Source organism: Mastigoproctus giganteus, chromosome 6 (genome assembly GCF_048544385.1).
Source record: "Mastigoproctus giganteus isolate SK-2022 chromosome 6, ASM4854438v1, whole genome shotgun sequence".
NCBI classification, from domain to species: Eukaryota; Metazoa; Arthropoda; class Arachnida; order Uropygi; family Thelyphonidae; genus Mastigoproctus; species Mastigoproctus giganteus.
The window spans coordinates 53,686,104-53,711,960 of NC_143580.1; the positions used below are offsets into that span (position 1 = coordinate 53,686,104).

At 36.7% G+C, this 25,857-nt stretch overlaps 1 protein-coding gene across 1 annotated transcript in view; it reads right to left on the reverse strand.

Annotated features, from left to right (window-relative positions):
- Window positions 1–318: 318 nt before the first annotated feature.
- The window catches only part of LOC150084278 (succinate--CoA ligase [ADP-forming] subunit beta, mitochondrial-like), a 103,122-nt gene continuing 77,583 nt past the window's right edge, over window positions 319–25,857 (reverse strand). The window contains exons 9-11 of the mRNA XM_090375142.1: window positions 17,282–17,402; window positions 11,908–11,996; window positions 319–507 (exon numbers count right to left, since the gene is read on the reverse strand). Of these exons, the coding sequence (XP_090231268.1) occupies window positions 433–507; window positions 11,908–11,996; window positions 17,282–17,402 (285 nt within the window). The 3' untranslated portion in view covers window positions 319–432. The remainder of the gene's footprint in view (window positions 508–11,907; window positions 11,997–17,281; window positions 17,403–25,857) is intronic.

Here is a 25,857-nt window from a genome sequence, read left to right on the forward strand (position 1 = left end):
TTGTGTGGTTGCTATAGAAATTAAGGTATCAAATAAAAAAAAATTGTTTTTCTATCACAACTACTTCTGGGTGAATATTTTTTGAACCCCACCCCCATATATCACGATGATAACTCCTTACTTACAAGGTAAAAATATTTGTAATATAATTAACATAGGAGCTAAGAACACACAAGTGTACATATGTATAACAATTTATTTTGCATTAATACAAATACTGTATATATATTAAATGCACAACAGTAACATTAAATAAATGTATTCAACAGTAACAAACCTATACAATAAATTTTCTGAGAAAACAAAACATTTCTCCCTGCCAGGTGTTTATCACAAAAAAAGTTTCAAGAACAAATGAGATTCTAGATTAAAGCTAAATTATAAGTACAGGAGGGATTATTAATAAGCAACAGTAGATCACAGAATGGCAATTCACAAAGGAAGTTCAAACTTCACATCAACTGCTGCTGATCTGGCAAGACCAACAATAGTCGACAATTTGACCACCTAATTAATGAAAAATGGTATAAAGAGGATTAATACAATACTGATCTCATATTTTTTTCAAAAATAAATATTACAGTAAAAACCTGGTAAATAAATACTGTATATATGTAATATATACAATGAGTGACTAGTTCATTAGGTACATTGAAGTAAAAGTAGCAAAGTATATCACATTATCTCACTTATTTTTAGAAATTGGAGTTTGCATTTATACCTTTTTTATCATATTTGTGCTGAAATTTTTGAATTTGTTGTTAAAATTGGTAATGGTTTTGGCAGTTATATTTCAATACAGGCATTGAAATAATTTCAAATTTGTATGCATTTCTGCTCTCAATTTCGGTCTTGGGAATGCTCATCCCTCTAGTGACAGACTGACTTTTGACCTTCAAGATTTGAGCTTATCTTCACATTACAGATGAGAGTGTTATCCACAAGTCAGTCTAAATTGCTAATATCATTTTAATATAAGTAACATCACTAAGATGAACCTCTATTTATTTAAAAGTTAAGGGAAATAGCAGATTCACCTTTTTGGTGATGCTATTTATATTTAAAACAATATTAGCAATTTAGACTGATTATGGATAATGGTGCTTTGTCTAATATAAGCAAAAGCCCAAGCTTTGAAGGCTGAAAGTTAGTCTCTGTTAGTGAATGGAGAACAAAGTATCCCCAAGATAGAAATAGAATGAAGAAATGCATATAATTTTAATTATGTTATAATTGGGCTGAATCTTAGTAATTTGATTTTATCTACTTTAAATACTCTCTATCTAATGATTTTTTCTCAATGGGAAAGTTGTTCTCCATCATCATGTAATTGTAAAATGAACATGCACTGAGTCTATCTGGAAAAAAACAATGAAAATTGTTTTGTCCATCTGATGTGATTTGCACCTGATCTTTTGAGTTAAAAATGTCAAATGCAGGTGATGCTAATATTAGGATATGTTTTTTTTTCCTTGCTTTTCCTGAGTTGCATATTATGGTATTCTTCCACCTGCTGAGACTAAACATGATGGGGCTACATAAATTCAAATTGAGAGAGAATGGTTACACAATAGATGTGCAGAAATTTTCCTTCAGTCAGCGGGCAGTTGTTTGTTGGAGCAGACTTCCATCTGTTGTTGTACAAGTAGATGGGTTGAATATTTTCAAGGGAGAACTAGACAAATCTTGGAGGGTATGGATGGGTAAACTTTTTTTTTTTTTTTTGGCTGATGCTATATAAGCTTGCTTTCTTGCATAATTTTCCATTACTACTACTACTACTATTTTAATGGAATTAAGACATTTGTAATTTATTATTATTCATATATTTTCTTTAGTTGTGAGCATTAGTTGGCCCCAAACTCCACCATGATTAAGTGCTCCTGCATGTGAAAAAATATGCTCAAACCATTGCTGCGTTTATGTCTGTACTTTTAATAGTATAGTTACAGCTGACTATGATTTTTTTTCATTCTTGTTAACAAATATGTCATGTGGAGGATTGCACTTCATAGGTAGACATGGGTAGTCGATGAGTTACCAAGTCGAAAGTTAAATTACAAGTTCTCATTTTTGATAATATTCAAACTTGTTACTTTTTTTTTTTTTTCCCAAGTAAATAAATAACATAATTGGAAAAAATCTTGCTTGTTTCTCTTTTATAATTTTTTCTGTTAAGAAACAAATTCTAAATGAAAATTGATAAAAAAATTATTAGAGGGTTAGAAAAATTTTAAAAATTAAAATTAGAAAAATTCTTAGAACTTTCAGCAATAGTAATCAGGTAATATTAAAGCATTTTCAAAAGAGATTCAGTTCATTTTGAGTTTTAGTTTTGGAGTAGAATTAGGACACTAATTAGGCAGCACTTGTAGTTAGGAGAAAATTAGAAAGTGTAAAATGACAAACAAATCAAAAGAATATTTTCACTTTTTTTGCTGCCCCTAAAAATTTTCCACTTGAGGGCAGTGCCTTACTGGCTCATCCCTTGAGCCACTCTTGTGACAACAATGGGAAAAATCTAAAATTTCAGTGCCTTCTTCACATTTCAAAAATGAAGATCCTTCATTAATTAACTAAAACTATTTTGAACTAAATGATATTTGGCAGGAAATACAAAAAAATTACCTTTCCATGGCTATCAAAGGAAATAGTAGTAGTAGTAGTAGTAGTGGCACTTGATGCAAGAAAGCAAGTGTAGGAGCTTATGCAGCATCAGCCAAAAAAAAAAAAAAAAAAAATCACACCATACCCTCCAATTGCCTGTCCAGTTCCTCCTTAAATTTATTTAACCTATCAACTTCCACAACGACAGATGGAAGTTTGTTCCAGCAATTAACCACCCGCTGGCTAAAGGCAAATTTCCGCACATCTATTCTACATCTATCCTTTCTTAATTTGAACTTATGTCCCCGTAGGTTCGTATTCTGAACAAGTGGGAGGATCCCATCAGAATTCAGCGTGCTCAACCCATTCAAGGCCTTATAGACCTCAATCAGATCACCGCGCAGGTGCCTAGTCTCCAGCCACTGCAATTTGCAGAACTTAAGCCTCTCTTGGTAAGAGGATCCCTTCATTCCCCTCACCAATCGTGTTGCTCTTCTCTGTACACGCTCAAGCAAATCTACATCCTTCCTAAAATGAGGCCTCCAGACCTGTACGCAGTACTCAAGGCGTGGCCTGACCATTGCCTTATACAGAGGGACAATCACCTCCTTTTCCCTGCTAGCAAAATTCCTATATATCATTGACAAAACCCCATGACCTGCCCTAGCAGCCTGTCTACATTGTTCAGAAAACTTCATATCTGACTGCACAATTACTCCCAGGTCTTTTTCATTTTCTACCACCTTAAGTGTAGTACCACACAGTTGGTACGTTTCTCTGGGGTTACTTCTACCCATATGCAGTACTTTGCATTTGTCAAGGTTAAACTTCAGTTGCCACTTCTTAGCCCATCTGCCCAAATTATCTAGATCCTGTTGCAGTAGCACACTGCCATTACTGTCATTAACAACCCTGCCAACCTTAGTGTCATCTGCAAACTTCGACATTAAGAATGATATACCTTCATCAATATCATTGATAAATATACAAAACAACAGTGGACCCAACACCGAACCCTGTGGGACTCCACTAATAACATTAGTCCACGAAGAGCAGCACCCATTGATTACCACCCTCTGTCTTCTCCCACTTAACCATCCTTTTATCCATTGTAGCAACTTACCCTTAATACCATTCTGCTCCAATTTGTACAGTAGTCTTCCATGCGCAACAGTGTCAAAAGCTTTCCTGAAATCCAAGTATATGATATCAAAATTATTTTTTGCATCCAGTTCCTTTGTGACCACATCATAATAACCAATCAAATTTGTCAGACAAGACTTTCCCTTAACAAACCCATGCTGTGTCTGAATTATTGCTGCAGTCTTGTCTAGATGATCCTGCAATGCATCTTTAACCAGTGACTCCATTATTTTACCCGGAACAGAAGTTAAACTAACTGGTCTGTAATTATTCGTGTCACCCTTCGTACCTCCTTTGTGAATTGGGGATACATTTGCACATCTCCAGTCCGTGGGAACCTCCCCTGAATCCAAGGATGCTCTCATAATTATGGCTAAGGGTTTGCTTAGTTGCTTTGCCGCCTCCTTTAATATAACTGGATAGATCCCATCCGCCCCAGGTGCCTTTCTTATGTTTAACTTCAACAATTTCTCCTCCACTTTGCTCTCAGTTATTACAAAATCATTAAGCACACTGCTACAATTTGATGACCTTCTTCAATTTTCAAACTGTAATGATTCCTCACGTGTGAATGTAGATGCAAAATACTCATTCAGTTTGTTTGCTATCTGAGCAGGATCATCAACAGTCGAACCATCGATGTCAAGTGGACCAATCATATTCAGCCACTTCCTTTTAGAGTTTATATAAGTAAAGAAATCCTTGCTGTTTTTCTTAGCATCTTTTGCCAAAGATTTCTCGTAATCCGCCTTTGCCTGCCGAACCTCCTTTGTGACCTGATTACAGACTAGCTTATATCTGCTACAGGCTTCTGCGTCGCCTGAAAATTTATATGCATCCCATGCATTTTTCTTCTCTGTCACGAGTCTCATTAGTTCATTTGATAACCATTTAGGCCTAAACCTTGAACAATATTTCTTCATCGGTATGAAAAGTCTAGTAGCTTCCACGATTAATTCCTTGAATGCTTCCCACTTAGAATTTACTGTTTGTAACATCGTCAGTCGATCCCACTGTACAGAATTTAAAAACTGTCTGAGACCACTGTATTCCCCTTTACGGAAGCAAAAACCCTTTCCTTTACCCCTGACGGTAGTTACCTCTTTGAGTAAATCCCACTTCAGCACACTGTGATCACTGCCACCTAGTGGTTCCTTTATCTGCAAATTCTTAATACACGAATGATCACTGCTGATAACCAAATCAAGAGTATTACTTTCTCTGGTTGCCTCTCGAACATGCTGCTGCAGAAAACAATCATCCAATAAATCCACAAAATTCTGACTAGTGTGTGAGTGACCAACCCACAAGTTCCAGTCAATATCTGGGAAGTTAAAATCCCCCATTATAAGACATTCTGATTTACTGGCCCACTCTATTTCTCTGTACAATTGTTCATTGTACTCATTCGAGTCATTAGGCCTATAACACACTCCTACTCTTATTTTTGCTTTTGCAGTGCTTATGTCACACCAAACTGACTCAACAGTGCACTGTCCATCTATATCAACTGGATGCACTTCTTTTGATTTTATGTTTTTCTTAATTAACAGCATAACACCTCCTCCCTTTCTGTCCTGTCTATCCTTTCTGTACACATTGTACTCCCCAAATTCCAGTTCTGCATTCCTTATATCTTTGTGACACCACGTCTCTGCTATCCCAACAATATCCGCCTTTGATGTCTTGACCAACACTTCAAATTCATCAAATTTATTTACTATACTTCTAGCATTGGTATACATGCAAGCATACATGCTCCTATGCCTATTCCTTGTTACCCTAACACATCCCATATACCCAACTATTCCAGGATGACTGCCATCCGTCCCTGAAACCCCCAACACCCCTCGCTCCAGGTCGCTTCTTATTCTAATAGAAGTTGTGCAAGAATCACCTTCACCTCTGCCTGCGGTTACTGTTAAACTATTAGTCTTTGTATCCCCCCAAGCTAGCAGTTTTCCGACCCACCTAACACTGCCTCGATAGCATCAGCAAATATTCTTGCACCCTTTCTATTTAAGTGTATCCCATCCCTGTAGAAGCAATCTCTCCTGTTAACAAGTACAGTCCAGGCTGAAAAAAATTCTACCCCTTGAACCTTGCACAATCTTTCCAGGGCCGAATTGATCGACAAGGCTCTCATCATATACTCGCTCCTATCGTGTCTGGGCAGAATTGCAGACACTTTCAAATTCAACCCTAATTCTCGGCTTTTTTTCAACAGTGACCTGTACTTGTTGAGTAATTCTGCCGGTCTCCTACTCTTAATATCATTAGTGCCAACGTGTACAACTATATCACCTTTTGTGCCCTTGAAAGATGATATCCGCTCTACAACGTCATCAACCTTTGCCCCTGGCAGACATACCCTGGTCCTGTTCCACCTATCCTTTTTACATAGCATGTTCCCCGTTTCCCTGACAATAGAGTCACCAACAACTAATAGTTCCTGTGGGACCAGCGCATTCTGCCTTGGGGGTTGCCGCTGTGTTGCGTGATGACCAAGTGCAAGCTCTGGCGTTGATGTGGGCAGCTGAGAGCTTGATGGGCCCCTCAATTTATTTCCTTCGAGGGCATCCACCCTGTCCTTCAAACTCTCATATAGGCCCATAACAACGCTGAGTTGTCGCCTGATTTCCTTACACTCCTTACATCGCGCACACACAAAGACATCCCCCATGGCAATATCATGTTCCGTTCCAGAGAGTTCGGCAAACATTTCACAAGTTGCACATTTTTTTAGGCTGTGACGTGTTGGAAAATCGCCCCCCTCAGTTCTCCCCCGAGTCACAACACTCCTGCCACTTTGTGCCCGTTGCTTTGCTGCTCTAGTTCGGGGCATGGTAGTTTAAATTAATAAAATCAATAAATTAAATGTCAGTAGTATTTGAATAGAAACTATGAAATAGAAACAGTGAAGCGTATTACTATATAATTATGCGTTAGAGCTACCTCAATTAAAAAATTTGAATTCCCTACAAAAACTTTGAATTCCCTATATACAAAAACAATGGCTACAAAAATCGAACAAAAATAACGGTTTTACCTATCGTAAGTAAAATCCACAAAAACTCTTTATCTAAATTAAAATAAAAAATAACCAGCGTAACTATAACTATATGACTACGTATTAAGTACAATATAAAACAACAATCATGTAAATAAAAGGCAAACACTTATCGTTTTTGCGGAGCCTGTAACTGTCAGCTGTAACTTTTAAATAGAGTCAGCGCCCAAATAAAAACTAAAAGTGGCGCTCTTCATTTGCAGCGTGTTATTGCAATACTTATTCATGCCAATTCGTGGTAAAGTGCCTCCACAATATAGGACTGATGGATGTTTGCTTAAAGCATATATAAATTGAGGCAATTGCTTTAGCTTTACAATGTTCTTTTTTTAAAAAAAAATAATATTCCATGTACCAACTCTTTCATAAAAAAGTATATATTCAAATTTATACAATTATATTATTTTACATTATATTAACTTTTTCTGGAGTATGCATGTATGTATATACAGTATATTCTTTAAGCACCCTTGGGGATTGAGAGGGGCCAGATTAATTTTACAGATTTTAGAGAGTTATATCTATTGACTGAGTTATTTTGGAAAAGCATATTTCAGTGAATACGAAATGCTAACAACTGAATTTATTTACATCTGTAACATATATAATGACTAATAAGTAGAATAGTGATTACAAATGTAAATAACATTCAATTTGTGAAATGTAAACAACAATAAACACAGTCACTGCAAATGTTATCATGTTCAGTAGTCCCTCATTATAATGCAGTTCGCTTTATGCTGATCTGCTATTCTTATATTATAACCCATATCTCATTATAGCACTGTCACAACTCATTATAACGCTCTTTTACCAACATACAGATTGAATTTTTGAATTGAATTATTAGAGTGAATTTTTGGCATGCTTATGTTTAATTAAAACGTTTCATCTGATGTAGTCGACAGCATGAGAATGAATAGCAAAACAGCATTAAAATATTTCCCACACAGACTTGAGAAATTTTTCCACGCTAATCTAATTGCAGTCCAGTGACTTGTTACATAATTCTGAAATCAACATTTGAAACAATGATCAAGTTAAGGAATATGCAGTATTGCTTGTAATATTTGCATTATATGCATTTATCCAAAGTCTAGTCGTCACTCAGTACAGTGTTAGACATCATCCTTAATGTTGTTGTTGTTATTATTTGGTTTTTAGGAGCATTAGCAACTAAGGCCATATTGCTCCGGGATATGCGGTGGTCATTCCCTGACCTCTCCGCATCCTCCATATTTGGTGGTGACGGGCTCGAACCCCGGTCTAATCAAGAAGAGTGTGCTATGCACTGCTGCTCCTACGGAGGTGCCATCATCCTTAATGGCCAGTTTACCTGAACATTGTATATAACACTGTTTAGTTTCAATGCAGTTACATTTCTGAAGAGTTAATAATGGTGGATAAGAATGAAAAAGCAACAATGTCTGGATGTGGTACGAAGACTATAAAGATAAGAAAAAGATGTAGTTCGAAATTTAAATTAGATGTTTTGAAGCAAATCGATTCAGGTCAACAACAAGTGGATGTGTGCAATAATTTATGACTGGCAGGTTCAACTATAAGAACAATTATAAAAAATAAAGAATTTTATCAGTGGGAAAGGCAGCTGTTCCCTAGGCAAATAAATTTACTAGGGCTAGGTTGGCTATTAAGACTGAAATGGAGAGACTTCTAAATAATTTTATTGAAGATAATATCCAATGTAGAATTCTGTCAAGTTAAATTATTGTTAAAGAAAAAGTGATTAGCCAATATGAAGGTCTGAATAAAGCTCATCATGAGAAAAAATTGTGCAACCATTTAACACTAGTAAGGGCTGGTTCAATAGATTTAAAAAGTGCTATAACCTACACAACATAGCAATCCAGCGAGAAGTCGCAAGTGCAGATCAAGAAGGAGCTGAAACTATGCCCAAAAGAAGTTTCATATCAAAAAGAGAAACAAACATGCCAGGCTTCAAAGCGGAGAAGAATCGGTTGACTTTATTATTGGGTGGTAACGCTACGGGGGATTTTAAATTAAAATGCCTTTTAGTTTACCATTTGGAAAATCCAAGGACTCTTAAATGTCACTTAAAATCCAAGGGCTCTAAATCAAACTTACCTGTAATTTGGAAGGCTAATAAAAAAGCTTGGGTAATCAGGCCTCTTTTTGGTGATTGGTACTCTGAATTCTGTCCTGCAGTGGAAAGATATTGTGCAAAAAATAACCTTAATTACAAAGCAATTCTGACCATGGACAATGTGCCAGGACATCCAAGCAAAGAGAGCTTAGAAGACTTAAATAATCATAAAAAATTTTTTATATGCCTCCAAACACTCCATCTCTGATCCAACTAATGGACCAGGGTGTTATTGCCACATTTAAAGCTTACTACATAAGGAACATCTTTTCCCAAGCTATTAAAGCCATTAACACTGGTGAAAATATACAGAGCCTAAAGGAGTTTTGGAAATCCTACAACATTAAAACCAATATTTCAAGTGCACGGGATGAAGCGACTCAAAAAACCATGAATGGAGTGTGGAGGAAAGTTTGGATGGATTGCATAAAGGATTCCCAAGAATCTGATGATTCAGATGAGAATGTTACAGCGCAAATTGTTGAGCTCGGAAAAGTACGATTGGATGAAATTGATGATGATGACAGGGATAGCCAAAAGAACAGGAGCGTGCAATTGAGAGAGAAGATGAACAAGATCCTACAGATGAAGAACCGATAAAGTCACTGACTGCAAAAGGACTTAGTGAAGTTTTCGAACACTTTGAAAAAAAGTGTGATTATTTCCAGGAGAACGACTCTGACATGGAATGAAGTTATAAGGTAATAAGAAATATAATGAAAAAAAAAATGAATCCCTATATATTTTGTACAACGAGAAGAAGAGGGACAAAGTACAACACAAAATCAACATATTTTTCAGATCCAAGATACAAAAACTTGACAGCCCAGGACCATCACATTAATAAATTCATGATTTTAAGTTTAATTTTGATATATAATATAGTTACTTACCACATAATTATATGTGTATGTAATATAGAATATTTTATACGTACATTTTGAATATTAAATATTTTGACCTACATTTGTGCATCTTTCCACTACCATTTATTATTGATTAGGAAATATCCTATGGCATAGACTGCAACTCACAAATACATATGTTGGGAATACGGTGCTCGCTCAGCACTGATTCACTCAGTGCTCTGCTTTTCCAGAACGAATTATTAGCATTAAGTGGGGATCACCTGTACTACAATATTGATTATGCTTGCATAGTACACTATCAAAGAGAATGTAAATGAATGTGCTTCTGAGAAAATCTAGTTCTGGACTGGAGGGAAAAAAAATTAACTTTTCTTCTTAAGAAATAATTATAATAAGGTACACTGGAGTCCCGCTAGTCCAGACTAATTGGGACCGAGCCCTGTTCGGATTAGCCGAATAACTGCAATAATGGAAGCAAACCCTCACCCTCCACGCTATGACTCATTGCATGCGACATTGTGCATTAAACGTGAATGTTTAAATCTTCGCTCTACATTGTAGTTTAGTTTAGTTCAGTCTGCTGCTACAATGGCCACGAAATGGAAACACAACATGTACGTTGAAAGATAAGCTGGAAGTTTTGAAAAGGCTGGACAAGGGTGAAAGTGCAACAAAATTGGCAATAGAGTTTGGAGTGGGCAAGGCCACAATAACTGACTGGAAAAAAAAACCACGCAAAGATCGAGCAGTTTTGTACCTCTAAAACTAACAGAGTTTGTTACTTCTGAAAAATGACTTTTGTTCCTGTTTTGGGGTGTAAGTATAGATCTGTAGTTTTAATAGGCCATGTCAAACACTGATTTATTAATTTTGTATTAGTACAGTACTACAATAAAATACAATTTTTTTGTGGCATTCTAAATGTTTTTGTACCTTTAATACCATTTAAATTTAACTGGAAAATACAAAAAACGTATATTTTGCGAACTAAAAAATTTCCTCTCCGCCGACCGAAACGTGTTCGGATTAGCTAGCGGGAGTCCACTGTATGTGCAATCTTTATCAACTTAAATGACATTTTCATTTTAATAATGTATTATGGAAAATTCAATCAAGATCACCAAGTTTTTCATATTTGCCACCATTATATATCACCGAAAAGCTATACAATTAGTTATAATGGTGAAACTTTTGATTACATGGAATTAAATTTGTTTTGTATGTATCAATAAGTCACTGTTCATGGAAGAAATTAATCATAGATTTAATCAAGCATACATTTTTTGAGCTGTATCCACACTGAGCATTTTCTACTACCTCTCTTTGCATTCTCTCAACTGTTTTAAAGTGCCATCAAATTGTACACCAGCTCATTTAAGTGTTGTACAGACAACCACAGAGCTGGAATTTTAAAGTGTTTGTGCTAAGTTATAAAGTTTATTGAATAAGTTACTTTTTTTTTAATGGATTCATGATGACAAATGCAATCATTGATATAAGTGTCAAACTGTTTTGTTAATAAAATGTGGCAGACTTTATTAAGATACATTATATGTCCATGCAATCCTGTACATGTTTTTCGTGAATGGGCTAAAAGACCTGGAATAATTCAAGGGGGGGGGACCCCTACTTCCCTGAGCTATCAGTTAACTGCAACTCCAATAAGGAGACCTTTTAAGAATTTCCCTGTTTCTAAAGGGATTCAAACTACAACCTCTTCAAGAGAGTGATAAGTGCTATTCTTTCAGGAAAAAAATGGAAGGGGTACAAAACTGATAATGTTAGTAGGTTCTACTGTGGTCAGGAAATGAATGCTGATCCCAACCATTTAATTTGTAATATGGTACTTAATATAATTATCTATATAACTAATTATTCTAAAATGCATCCTTGAAAGAACATCTAAAAGTTGCAATAACAGCTGTATTGTAGTCAGATACATCTGACTACAATATAGCTTTCCTGTACACTCTTGGCCCGGGATAAACACATTCCCACATGGATCATGTTTTATTCTTCTTGAAGGGTAATTTATCAGAGATTTCATTACTTTATTAAACATTTTCCAATATGTACTAAGAATTAATTCTTACCATTTTGGCAGCTTCATCTAAGTTTTCACAGGCCAAAATCCTAAGCTTACTTGCAGCTATTAATGCTTTGGCATCATCAACCTGGGTGCCTATAAACAATAACATGATTAAACGAGAAGTGAAACGACATATTTGTCATATACATAATAACGTATCTGCTATATATATAATTGAAACTAATGTTGAACCAACAGTACAAAAAAAAAAAAAAAGGTATATAAATGAGAAAATATGTATTTATTCTTAACAGATGCACAAATGAAAGGTTAGAATAATATGTCCTGGGATGTGCCGTTATAGATGATCTGTGAGGGTTGTACCCTCACAGATCATTTATAAAGGCATATTGCCAGGACAATATTATTCTAACTATTTGAATTCCAGATGAACGAACACCACATGAATTCCTGAAAAAACAAGACAGTATAACATTTTTAGTATATGTCTGTACTGTCTACAAAAAAAAAGTCTTGCTTTCTTGAAGGGTGGTGACCGAGAGTGATTGCAGTGTCTGGAACACTGCTTAGCTCCAGTATCAAAATGGTCAATTTCACGTCCATAATTACCAGTCAGAGAAAAAAAAAAAAAAAAGCTTTCTGGTCACTGTTGCATATACCACCAAATGACACAGGTCAAAAGTTACACAAGGATCTCCCAAGACTAAATTTCTTCACTTGCTTCTCATTCTCCTCAATGACAGCAGTTGGTGGCTACTCTGACTCTGGAATTTCTCCATGATGAATGCAATGTATTCCTACTTAAACTGCCTATAACACTCACTGAAGAGGGCGCTGACTCTCTCTCTTTACAAATTCCAGCTGTCAGTTGCAGGCTCCGAAAAAACGATAAGTGTTTGCTTTTTATTTACATAATTGTTATTTTATATTGTACTTAATACGTAGTCTTATAGTTATAGTTACGCTGGTTATTTTTATTTTAATTTAGATAAACAGTTTTTGTAGATATACATAATACTTAATATAAGTAAAACCGTTATTTCGTTTGAATCTTGCAGCCATTGTTTTTGTATATAGTGGTAGCGAATTCAAATTTTTAATTGAGATAGTTAGGTAGCTCTAACGTATAATTTTATAGAGTAATACGCTTCACTGTTTCTATTAGATAGCGTAGTATGACATTTAATTAATTTAATTTATTGATTTTATTAATTTAAAGTATCATGCCCCAAACTATAGCAGCAAAGCAACGGGCACAGAGTGACAGGAGTGCTGTGACTCGGGGGAGAACTGAGGGGGGCGATTCTCCAACGCATCACAGCCTAAAAAAATGTGCGACTTGTGAAATGTTTGCCGAACTCTCTGGAATGGAACATGATATTGCCATGGGGGATGTCTTTGTGTGTGCGCGATGTAAGGAGTGTAAGGAAATCAGGTGACAACTCAGCGTTGTTATAGGCCTATATGAGAGTTTGAAGGACAGGGTGGATGCCCTCGAAAGATCTAAATTGAGGGGCCCATCAGGCTCTCAGCTGCCCACATCAATGCCAGAGCTTGCACTTGGTCATCATGCAACACAGCGGCAACCCCCCAAGGCAGAATGCACTGGTCCCTCAGGAACTAGTAGTTGTTGGAGACTCTATTGTCAGGGAAACATGCTTTGTAAAAAGGATAGGTGGAACAGGACCAGGGTATGTTTGCCAGGGGCAAAGGATGATGACGTTGTAGAGCAGATATCTTTTAAGGGCACAAAAGGTGATATAGTTGTACACGTTGGCACTAATGATATTAGGAGTAGGAGACTGGCAGAATTACTTAACAAGTACAGGTCACTGTTGAACAAAAGTCGAGAATTAGGGTTGAATTTGAAAGTGTCTGCAATTCTGCCCAGAAACGATAGAAGCGATGAGAAACGATAGAAATGATGAGAGCCTTGTCGATCAATTCAGCCATGGAAAGAATGTGCAAGGCTCAAGGGGTAGAATTTTTTTCAGCCTGGACTGTACTTGTTAACAGGAGAGACTGCTTCTATACACTTAAATAGAAAGGGTGCAAGAATATTTGCTGATGCTATCGAGGCAGTGTTAGGTGGTTCGAAAACTGATAGCTTGGGGGGATACAAGGACTAATAGTTTAACAGTAGCCGTAGGCAGAGGTGAAGGTGATTCTTGCACAACTTCTATTAGAATAAGTAGCGACCTGGAGCTTGGGTGTTGGGGATTTCAGGGACGGATGGCAGTCATCCTGAAATAGGTGGGTATATGGGATGTGTTAGGGTAACTAGGAACAGGAGTAGGAGCATGTATACTGATGCTAGAAGTATAGTAGATAAATTTGATGAATTTGAAGTGTTGGTCAAGACATCAAAGGCGGATATTGTTGGGATAGCAGAGACGTGGTGTCACACAGATATAAGGAATGCTGAACTGGAATTTGGGGAGTAAAATGTGTACAGAAAGGATAGACAGGATAGAAAGGGAGGAGGTGTTATGCTGTTAATTAAGAAAAACATAAAATCAAAAGAAGTGAATCCAGTTGATACAGATGAACAGTGCACTGTTGAGTCAGTTTGGTGTGACATAAGCACTGCGAAAGCAAAAATAAGAGTAGGAGTGTGTTATAGGCCTAATGACTCGAATGAGTACAATGAACAATTGTACAGAGAAATAGAGTGGGCTAGTAAATCGGAATGTCTTATAATGGGGGATTTTAACTTCCCAGATACTGACTGGAACTTGTGGATTGGTCACTCACACACTAGTCAGAATTTTGTGGATTTATTCGATGATTGTTTTCTGCAGCAGCATGTTCGAGAGGCAACCAGAGAAAGTAATACTCTTGATTTGGTTATCAGCAGTGATCATTCGTGTATTAAGAATTTGCAGATAAAGGAACCACTAGGTGGCAGTGATCACAGTGTACTGATGTGGGATTTACTTAAAGATTTAATTACCATCAGGGGTAAAGGAAAGGGTTTTTGCGTCCGTAAAGGTGAGTACAGTGGTCTCAGAAAGTTTTTAAATTCTGTACAGTGGGATCAACTGACAATGTTACCAACAGTAAATTCTAAGTGGGAAGCATTCAAGGAATTAATCGTGGATGCTACTAAAAGTTTCATAACTATTAAGTAATATTGTTCAAGGTTTAGGCCTAAATGGTTATCAAATAAACTAATGAGACTCGTAACAGAGAAGAAAAATGCATGGGGTGCATATAAATTATCAAGCGACTCAGAAGCCTATGGCAGATATAAGCTAGTCTGTAATCAGGTCACAAAGGAGGTTAGGCAGGCGAAGGCAGATTACGAGAAATCCTTGGCAAAAGATGCTAAGAAAAACAGCAAGGATTTCTTTACTTATATAAACTCTAAAAGGAAGGGGATGAATCTGATTGGTCCACTTGGCATCGATGGTTCGACTGTTGATGATCCTGCTCAGATAGCAAACAAACCGAATGAGTATTTTGCATCTACATTCACACATGAGGAATTATTAAGGTTTGAAAATGGCAGAAGGTTATCAAATTGTAGCAGGATACTTAATGATTTTGTAATAACTGAAAGCAAAGTAGAGGAGAAATTGTTGAAGTTAAACATAAGAAAAGCACCTGGGGTGGATGGGATCTATCCAGTTATATTAAAGGAGGTGGCAAAGCAACTAAGCAAACCCTTAGCCATAATTATGAGAGTTTCCTTGGACTCAGGGGAGGTTCCCACGGACTGGAGATGTGCAAATGTATCCCCAATTCACAAAGGGGGATCAAAGGGTGACACGAGTAATTACAGACTAGTTAGTTTAACTTCTGTTCCGGGTAAAATAATGGAGTCACTGGTTAAAGATGCATTGCAGGATCATCTACACAAGACTGCACAATAATTCAGACACAGCATGGGTTTGTTAAGGGAAAGTCTTGTCTGACAAATTTGATAGGATATTATAATGTGGTTACAAAGGAACTGGATGCAAAAAATAATTTTGATATCATATATTTAGATTTCAGGAAAGCTTTTGACACTGTTGTGCATGGAAGACTATTGTACAAATTGGAGCAGAATGGTATTAAGGGTAAGTTGCTACAATGGATAAAAGGTAAGGGTAAGTTGCTACAATGGATAAAAGGATGGTTGAGTGGGAGAAGACAGAGGGTGGTAATCAATGGGTGCTGCTCTTCGTGGACTAATGTTATTAGTGGAGTCCCACAGGGTTCGGTGTTAGGTCCACTGTTGTTTTGTATATTTATCAATGATATTGATGAAGGTATATCAGGCTTAATGTCGAAGTTTGCAGATGATACAAAGGTTGGCAGGGTTGTTAATGACAGTAATGGCAGTGTGCTACTGGAACAGGATCTAGATAATTTGGGCAGATGGGCTAAGAAGTGGCAACTGAAGGTTAACCTTGACAAATGCAAAGTACTGCATATAGGTAGAAGTAACCCCAGAGAAACGTACCAACTGTGTGGTACTACACTTAAGGTGGTAGAAAATGAAAAAGACCTGGGAGTAATTGTGCAGTATGAAGTTTTCTGAGCAATGCAGACAGGCTGCCAGGTCAGGTCATGGGGTTTTGTTAATGATATATAGGAATTTTGCTAGCAGGGAGAAGGGGGTGACTGTCCCTCTGTATAAGGCAATGGTCAGGCCACGCCTTGAGTACAGCGTACAGGTCTGGAGGCCTCGTTTTAGGAAGGATGTAGATTTACTTGAGCGTGTACAGAGAAGGGCAACAAGATTAGTGAGGGGAATGAATGGATCCTCTTACCAAGAGAGTCTTAAGTTCTGCAAATTGCAGTGGCTGGAGACTAGGCACCTGCACGTGTGATCTGATTGAGGTGTATAAGGCCTTGAATGGGTTGAGCATGCTGAATTCTGATGGGATCCTTCCACTTGTTCAGATTACGAACCTAAGGGGGCATAAATTCAAATTAAGAAAAGACATGTAGAATAGATGTGCAGAAATTTGCCTTTAGCCAGCGGGTGGTTAATTGCTGGAACAAACTTCCATCTGTCGTTGTGGAAGTTGATAGGTTGAATAAATTTAAGGAGGAACTGGATTGGCATTTGGAGGGAATGGTGTGATTTTTTTTTTGGCTGATGCTGCATAAGCTCATACACTTGCTTTCTTGCATCACATGCCACTAATACTACTATTACTGTATTTTGTGGTATCAAGTGGCTTTGAATACAGGTTTTGATTGTACAGGGCATGCACAACTATCTGCTCTTATATTGCCCACTTGGCTAAGGTAAATTATAAATGTATTTATGTCTGGTTATTATAAAAGGACATAAATAACATAAATGACATAAATGTAAAAAAAAATATATTTATTTATACCAGTATCATTAATTCAATATTATTTGACAAAATTTACAAAAAAAGTAAGTAAATTCAGAAAATAAAATCCAGAAAACAAACCTTGAAGTCTGCAGACAATTGGAATTTTTAATTTTAGCATTTCAGCTGCTGCAATAATGCCTTCAGCTATCACATCACACCTCATAATACCACCAAAAATATTTACTAAAATGGCCTGAACCTATAAAAAATTTAAACATTAAAGATTTACACATATATTTAAAAAAATTTAAATATAAAAATTGTTTAATCAAAACCAAATCTGTAATTGAAGAAATAGAATAACTTTTACATAATTTTATTTTAACATTTTAATTTAATTTGTTAATAATTTAACTTCATCTTAATATAGTGGTGAAACTACCATACCACCTAGTCTATCAATGTGAGGGAGGGATGAAGAGTCAGAGGCCCAATTGCTGGTTGTTAAAGATCACAAATCATCTGAGCCTTTCAGCAATCGATGGTGGGGGTAAGAATTTATAGCACCACCTCTGACTTACTTCCATTTAACAATACAAAGATATATTTTCTCTAAGTTTCATTCTTTTCTGTCTGAATTTCTTTTTTTCTCACTTTTTATTATTTTAGTTAAAATCTTCATTCTGTGCATCTATTATACACTAAGATAATGCTAGATATTAATAATTCAAAGTAGGGATTTATTATAAGCCTAATTAGATTTAGCAGGGATACATTCAGATGTAAGAGTACAAACTGAATTTTTTCACATCCCACATAATATTTTGTGGATGCAAGATATATTTTAGGATAGGTAATGAGGTTTGCTGTGGCAATTCTGAATTGAAAACATTTCAACTTCATTAGTTCAAGTCAAAAGATTTCTTAGTATGATAACTTCTATAGAACTTTTATATCTGTTCTCACATCACCTTATGAGTACCTCTAATAAAATTTTAAGAAAGGATACTTATACCATGTGATAAGGACAATTTAATTTATTAATACACAAATTTAATTTTTTTATAATAACAATACAATTTTCTGCTAACCAAAGCAATCAAAATACAAAACCATAATTACCTACACTTCTGGATTTTTATTATCACTAAGCCAAAAAAAAAAAAAAAAAAAAGGGGAGGGGGAGCACTTGCATTTTTAAACAACAAAAATTACAATTAACATAACAAATATAACAAAAGGATCTGAAAAAACTTGCAATTTTAAGACTTTCCAATTGCCAGTTTTTGGAAAATAAATCTAACCAAGCATGTATTATCCAATTTTGACAATTTTTTGCAAATTTTTCTATATGATCAGCTTATTCTTTATTAGTTTCATTTGAAGCAATTAGAGTTCTAACAGTTTAAGCTAACAGGTCCAGAGCACAAAATTATGGTCTAAAGAATGGAAAAGAACACCATACATCCTGATATCAAAGAAAATTAATTTCACAGAGTGTGCCAATAACTGTATTATAGCCTCAATTTTACATGCCAGTAAGGTGGTGCTAAAGGTTTTAGAAGGGACCAGAGCCTTTTCCAGAGAGAGAGAAGCTGCCAGTGACCAGAGTGGATATAGAAGAGCTGTTATTATTTGCTTCTGTTAAGTTAGTGGTATGTTAAGCAGCAAAGCAACTAAGAGGCATCAGTAAGTTGTCTGTAATTTGAAGAATACAAATCACCATGTATTCTTCAGGTGATTTGCTACTGTAATACTTTCATTTGGTTATCAGCAGTGATTATTCATGCATTAAGAATTTGCAGATAAAAGAAACCACTAGGTGGTAGTGATCACAGTGTGTTGATTTGGGATTTACTTAAATCTGAAACCAATATTCCATGATCCTCTTTGCATAATATATTGTGCAAAAAGGATAGGTGGAATAGGACCAGGGTATGTCTGCCGAATGCAAAAGTTGATAATGTTGTAGAGCAGATATCATCTTTTAAGTGAGATCTTGTTGTACACATTGGCACTAATGATATTAAGAGTAAGAGAGCTGCAGACTTACTTCACAAGTACAGGTCAATGTTGAAAAAATGTCGCAAGTTAAAGTTAAATATGAAAGTGTCTGCACTTCTGCTCAGACATGATAGGAGGCCACATATGATGAGAGCTTTGTCAATCAATTCAGCTCTGAGGAGATTGTGTAAGGTTCATGGGGTAGAATTTTTCTCAGCCTGGTCTGTGCTTAACAGGAGAGAACTGCTTCAACAGGGATGGGATACACTTAAACAGAAAGGGTTCAAGTATATTTGCCATGCTATGAGGCAGTGTCAGGTGGGTGGGAAAACTGCTAGCTTGAGAGGATACACAAACTAATAAATTAACAATATGTGCAGGCAGAGGTGAAAGTGATTTTTGCACTGCTTCTATTGGAATGAGCAGCAGCCTGGCACCTTTCTTTCCAGGGAACTCCTGGGAGTTATTGTAGAACAAGGATTTCATGAGCTGTGTTACGGTAACTAAGAGTAAGAACATGTGCATGTATATTTGCATGTACACCAATTCTAGGAGCATAGTAAATAAATTTGATGAATTTGAAGTGCTGGTCATCAAATGCAGACATTGTTGGGATATCAGAAACATGGTGTCACACAGATATAAGGAATGCAGAATTTCAATATGTGGAGTACAATGTGTACAGAAAGGGTTATCCTGTTAGTTAAGAAACACATAAAATCTAAGACAGTACGTCCAGTTGACATGAGTGGCTAGCGCAATGTTGAGTCAGTTTATGTGACATAAGTACTGGGAAAGCAAAAATGAAAGTAGGAGTGTATTATAAGCCTAATGACTCTGATGAGTATAACAATCAACTGTACAGAGAAATAGACTTGGGCAGTATCAGAATGTCTTATAATGGAAGATTTTAACTTTCCAGATATTGATTAGAACTTGTAGGTTGGTCACTTGCACACTAGCAAGACTTTTGTGGATTTATTGGATGACTTTTTTACAGCAGCACATTTGAGAGGCAACCAAAGGTAGTAAAACACAATCTGATTATCAGTGATCACAGTGTATTGATTTGGGATTTACTTAAAGATTTAACTACCATCAGGGGTAAGGGGAAGGGTTTTTGCTTTCGTAAAGGAGACAGTGGTCTCAGACAGTTTTTAAATTCTATGCAGTGGGACCAACTGATACCATCAGCAAATTCTAAATGGAAAGCATTCAAGGAATTAATCATAGAACCTATAAGGCTTTTCATACCAACTAAGAAACACTCTTCAAGATATAAGCCTAAATGGATGTCAGATGAACTGATTAAACTCATGGAAGAGAAAAGGGCATGGGATGCAAATATTATATTGCAACACAGAAGCCTATGGTAGGTACAAACTAGTCTGTAATGAAGTCACAAAGGAGGTTAGGCACATGAAGGCAAATTATGAGGAATCTTTGGCAAAGGATGAAAAAAAAAACCAGCAAAGACTTCTTTATTTATATAAACTCTAGAAGGAAGGGGATGAATCAGATTGGGCCACTTGATATTGATGGTTTGATTGTTGATAATACTGTTCAGGTAGCTGAATGAGTATCTTGCATCTACATTCACACATGGGGAAATCTTTAGGGAAGTGAAGGCCAGTAATTTATCACACTCTAACAGGGAGCTAAATGATTTTGTCATAACTGAGAGCTAAGTGGAATAGAAATTGTTGAAGTTAAAAATTTTTGTTGCAGTTAAACATAAGCAAGGCAACTGGGGTGGATGGGATCTATCCAATTATATTAAGGGAGGCAGCAAAGGAAGTAAGCAAACCCTTAGCCATAATTATGAGGGTATACTTGGATACAGGGGAGGTCCCCACAGACTGAAGATATGTGAATGTATCCTCAATTCACAAAAGGGTTTCAAAGGGTGACATGAATAATTACAGATCTGTTAGTTTAACTTCTGTTCCAGGGAAAGTAATGGAGTCCCTGGTTAAAGAAGTAATGCAGGATTATCTAGACAAGACTGCAGTTATATTTCAGACACAGCACGGGTTTGTTAATGGGAAATCTTGTCTGACCAATTTGATTGGATACTACAATGTGGTCACAAAGGAACTGGATGCAAAAAATAGTTTTGATATCATATACTTGGATTTCAGGAAAGCTTTTGATGCTGTTGCACTTAAAAGATCACTGTACAAATTGGAGCAGTGTGGCATTAAGGGAAGTTGCTGCAATGGATAAAAGGATGATGGAGTGGGAGAGGACAGAGAGTAGTAATCAATGGACACTGCTTGTCACGGGCTAATATTAATATTGTAGTTCTCCAAGGTTCTGTGTTTGGCCCATTGTTGTTTTTTGTATTTATCAATGATATTGACGAAGGTATATCAGGCTTAATGTCCAAGTTTGCAGATGATACAAGGGTTGGCAGGGTTTTTATTTTTAATGACAGTAATGATAGTACACTACTGCAACAGTGAAGAATAGTGCCCACTGATAACAACTCTCTATCTTCTCTAACTGAACCATCCTTTTATCCATAGCAGTAATTTATCCTTAATGTCACACTCTAATTTGTACAACAGTCTTTTATGCGCAATTTTGACTTTAGTATGGCATTCAACTGTGTGGACTATGCCAGAACATCCAATTCTTCCTATGCAGAGCATTTGCAAGCTGTAACCATGAGAAGAGAATATGGTTAGACAGAGTGGATTAATATTGGAAAGGAAGCAGGGCACATTATGAGAATGGCTGCATTGGATGAGCAGGCAGCTGGAATCCAGATTGGGGGAAGGGAGAGATCCAGGCATAAACAATTAGGAAAGGAAGCAGGGCACATTATGAGAATGGCTGCATTGGATGAGCAGGCAGCTGGAATCCAGATTGGGGAAGGGAGAGATCCAGGCATAAACAATTAGGGATGATTAATGCCCGAAAAAAATGGTATAATTTTTTTAGTAGATTCAGTCTGTATGTTTGCTTTCTTCACGGGTGGTGAGTGAGAATTACTGCAATGTTTAGAATGCTGCTTAGCAAATTGGAGAATTCTGGCCACATCCATAGTTGACAGTCAGTAAAAAAAAAAGTCCAACAAAATAAGATGGTTTCATCTGTATCTGCCGAAAGAAAAGCAATCATAAAGCTTCTTAAAATCAAAGAGGCAGTACAGTCTGGACTTGTGTTAACATGTTTGCTGCCTTTTATATTTGCAAAGGCCTCCGTAGCCAAGTGGTCAGGAGCGGGAGTGCAGTAGCACACACTCTTTGAGTAGACCGGGGTTCAAGCCCCTGACCATTAAATACAGTTGATCTGGCAACCTGCAATGGACCAGTGTGGCAGATTATGGTCCATTTCTCTCAACGTGAATTGTTGAGGAGGCTTCCATCCTGCAGTGTGTTGATAATGGCTGCAGATTTAGTTATTTATTTTGCAAGGGTTCTTTATGTGTGCCTTGGGGTGCTTCTCTGGGGATGTTAGAACAAGTAGGCACTGGCACTGCTTTTTAGTAAATGGATTTCATCTGTGAAGAATCATCATTCCAACTAATGCTGACATCTGTTGTTTGTAGCATTCTAACATCAACAGATGCATTTGAATGACATTGAGAATCAGCATCACTTGAATAGAAAATTCTATTTCAGTATCACATCACATATTAGGAAGGATGTAGAGTTGCTAGAATGAGTACAAAGAAGGGCAACAAGATTGTTGAGGGGAACAAAGGGGTGCTCTTACCAAGAAAGGCTTAAGTTCTGCAAATTGCAGCACCTGGAGAGTAGGCACCTGCGAGGTGATCTGATTGAGGTGTATAAGGCCTTGGCGCCTCTGTAGCCAGGTGGGAAGGAGCAGCAGTGCGTAGCACACGCTTCTTGATTAGACCTGGGTTCGAGCCCGTCACCACCAAATACAGAGAATGCGGAAAGGTCAGGGAATGACCACCACATATCTCGGAGCAATATGACCTTAGTTGCTAATGCTCCTAAAAAAAAAAAAAAAAACCAAATAACAAATAACAATTATAAGGCCTTGAATGGGTTGAGCAAGCTGAATGCTGATGGGATTCTTCCTCTTGCTCAGATTAAGAACCTGAGGGGACATAGATTCAAATTGAGGAAAGACAGTTGTAGAATGGATGTGCAGAAGTTTGCCTTTAGCCAGCGGGTGGTTGATTGTTGGAACAGACTTCCATCTTCTGTTGTGGAAGTTGACAGCCTAAATAAATTTAAGGCTGAACTAACATTTAAGGACAGGCATTCAGAATGAATGGAGAGGTGAAATGGGAGGGTTTTCTTTCTTTTTGGCTGATGCTGCATAAGCTTGCTTTCTTGCATCGCTACTAATGCTAATATTATAAGGACTGATTCAATGTTATCAGCTTCAACATACTGTCTATTCCTGTTCTGTTCTGATTTCCCAGGCTGTGGATCCATTATAACAACACTTTAGGGTAAAATATTACAGAAAACACTTTTTACACAAAATTTTATCAGTAGATAAGAACATATGAAACTGTGAACGAAGTATAAAGTTTTTGTACTGCTCTTTAGACAGTGCAATTAATGCTAAGCAAAATCCCAGCTGTAAAGTAATAGCTCATAGATCAACCAAGGTACTAATATCACTCAGTTGATCATTTCTTGTGCCTTTCCTTTTACAGTGCTCATTTATTGACGGCAGTTGAATGGATGCATATGTTCATCAAGGCACAAAAATTGCAGTTTGTTTGGATGCAAGTGCAGTGAACAGGTTAGGCATCAAAAAGCTAAAGATCATGCCATTGAGGAACATCAATATCAATGGCTTTAGCATTGAAAGTCAAGTGGAGATAGTTTGTTCTCTTAGGCTCCATACCAGATAAAGATAAACAATGGTGAAATTAAAAGAAGATGGCTCTGTTCAAGTTTACAAAGGATAAGGATACTTCTTTAACAACTAAGATTATAACAGTACAAGAACTGGTTCTTCCTATGGTAATGTATGGATTTTAAAGCTGAATTTTGAGAAGGCTACACATCAGGATATTGTTGACAGTGAGGACAACCAACTCAAGGCTGTTCAAGGCTGTCTGTTCTCATAACAGGCTTGATAATTAAGTAAAAGCCATTGAACTTAAGGTATATGATATATATAGACGACCCAGTGGAGAGGGTGATTATGCTTGGCAAGATAGAGGAAGAAGCAGATGATGATGGTGGTAATGATGAAGAACACAGTTAAGATATGTGAATGGTATCAAAAATGCCTGTGGGCCATTCTTATGAGAACTGCAGAATGCAATGGATGATAGAGTAAAATGGAAAGTACCCATTCAAAGAGTCTCTAGGAGTCAAAACTGGCTCAACAGGACATAACAACAGCAAAAAATATTGTATATATTAAGATTGCTGACACTTGCCTCACTGGTTAAGGCAAATTATTTTTGAGCTTGCTAGACATCCACTGTTGTTTTTTTTTCCTCATTCACTCTCTTTGGCACTGCTTTCCTAACTCCTATGCGATTATTTTGTTATTTTATTTTATTTTTTTTATGAGAACCCCAAGCATGAGAGGTATTAGAATCTATAATACTTAGTACTGTGCATGTGTTGTGAATGTCAAGAAGATGAAAGAAGATACTTGTTGACATTAGACTTAAATTTCTGTAGATTGTAATTTTCAGGAAATACACATGAAGGGAGGTTGTTCCAGAAAATGGAAATTGAATGAATAAATGAAGAATAAAAGTTGGTTCTGTGAGTTTGAAGTTGGACAGTAAAAGGAAACTGACTGATTGAGGCACGGCCTCAATCAGTCAGCTTCCCCTCTATAATTTCCCCTCTTTCTTCCAAACCAATCGTCCCACAATGATTGGTTTGGAAGAAAGAGGGGAAATTATAGAGGCCAAATCGGAAGAACAATGTCCATGAAAGTATCTATAGAAAAGGCATGCAGCAGAAACAGAATATTTATGAAACAGAGAGTGGAGAGACTTTGTTAGAGATGAGTCATTAATTAACCTAACTTCACTCTTTGGAATGGAATCTAGAAGCCTGAGAGGTTTTAGGATGTCCCCGGATGTCGGAACAATATTCCACGGTAGGATGGATTTGCATGGCTGTAATGCCGAGAGCGAAAGAAAAGACCCAGTTTTTTAGATGAAGAGGAAGCAATATTTGTAAGGTGCTTATGCCAAGAGGGATTAGAAGTCAGGGTAATCCCCAATAGAGATATATGACCTTGCCTAGAAATAAGAGTGTCATTGAAGATGAGCATATGAGTAGAAGAATCCTTTTTGCAAGATATAAGTCAGGACTGAGTTTCAGAAGGATTAAAATCAACTAAGTTATCTTTGCCCCACTCAAACTTAAAGGCGAAATGCAATGTGCTGTCATCAGCAAAACTATGATAGGATTACTGGTCAATGGAAGAAGGCCATTAAAGTACAAAAGGAAAAGAGTGGGAGAAAGAACTGAACCTTGGGAACATCTGCATTAACGGAGAAGTTAGAAGACAAAGAGCCATCTACCATTACCAGCAATGAGTGATCAGAGAGAAAACTGGATACCAAATTACAAAAAACAGTTATAAAACCATAAAATGGAAGCTTATTTAGATTATTTGTAGTGGACTCTGAGTTAAGAATCCCTTATGTTTAATTTTTTTACTGGAAAATTTGTGGCAGAGAAGGAGCAGATCTTGAGGCCTTATTAATTATCACTGCGCTAATTGAATGCAAAAATCTA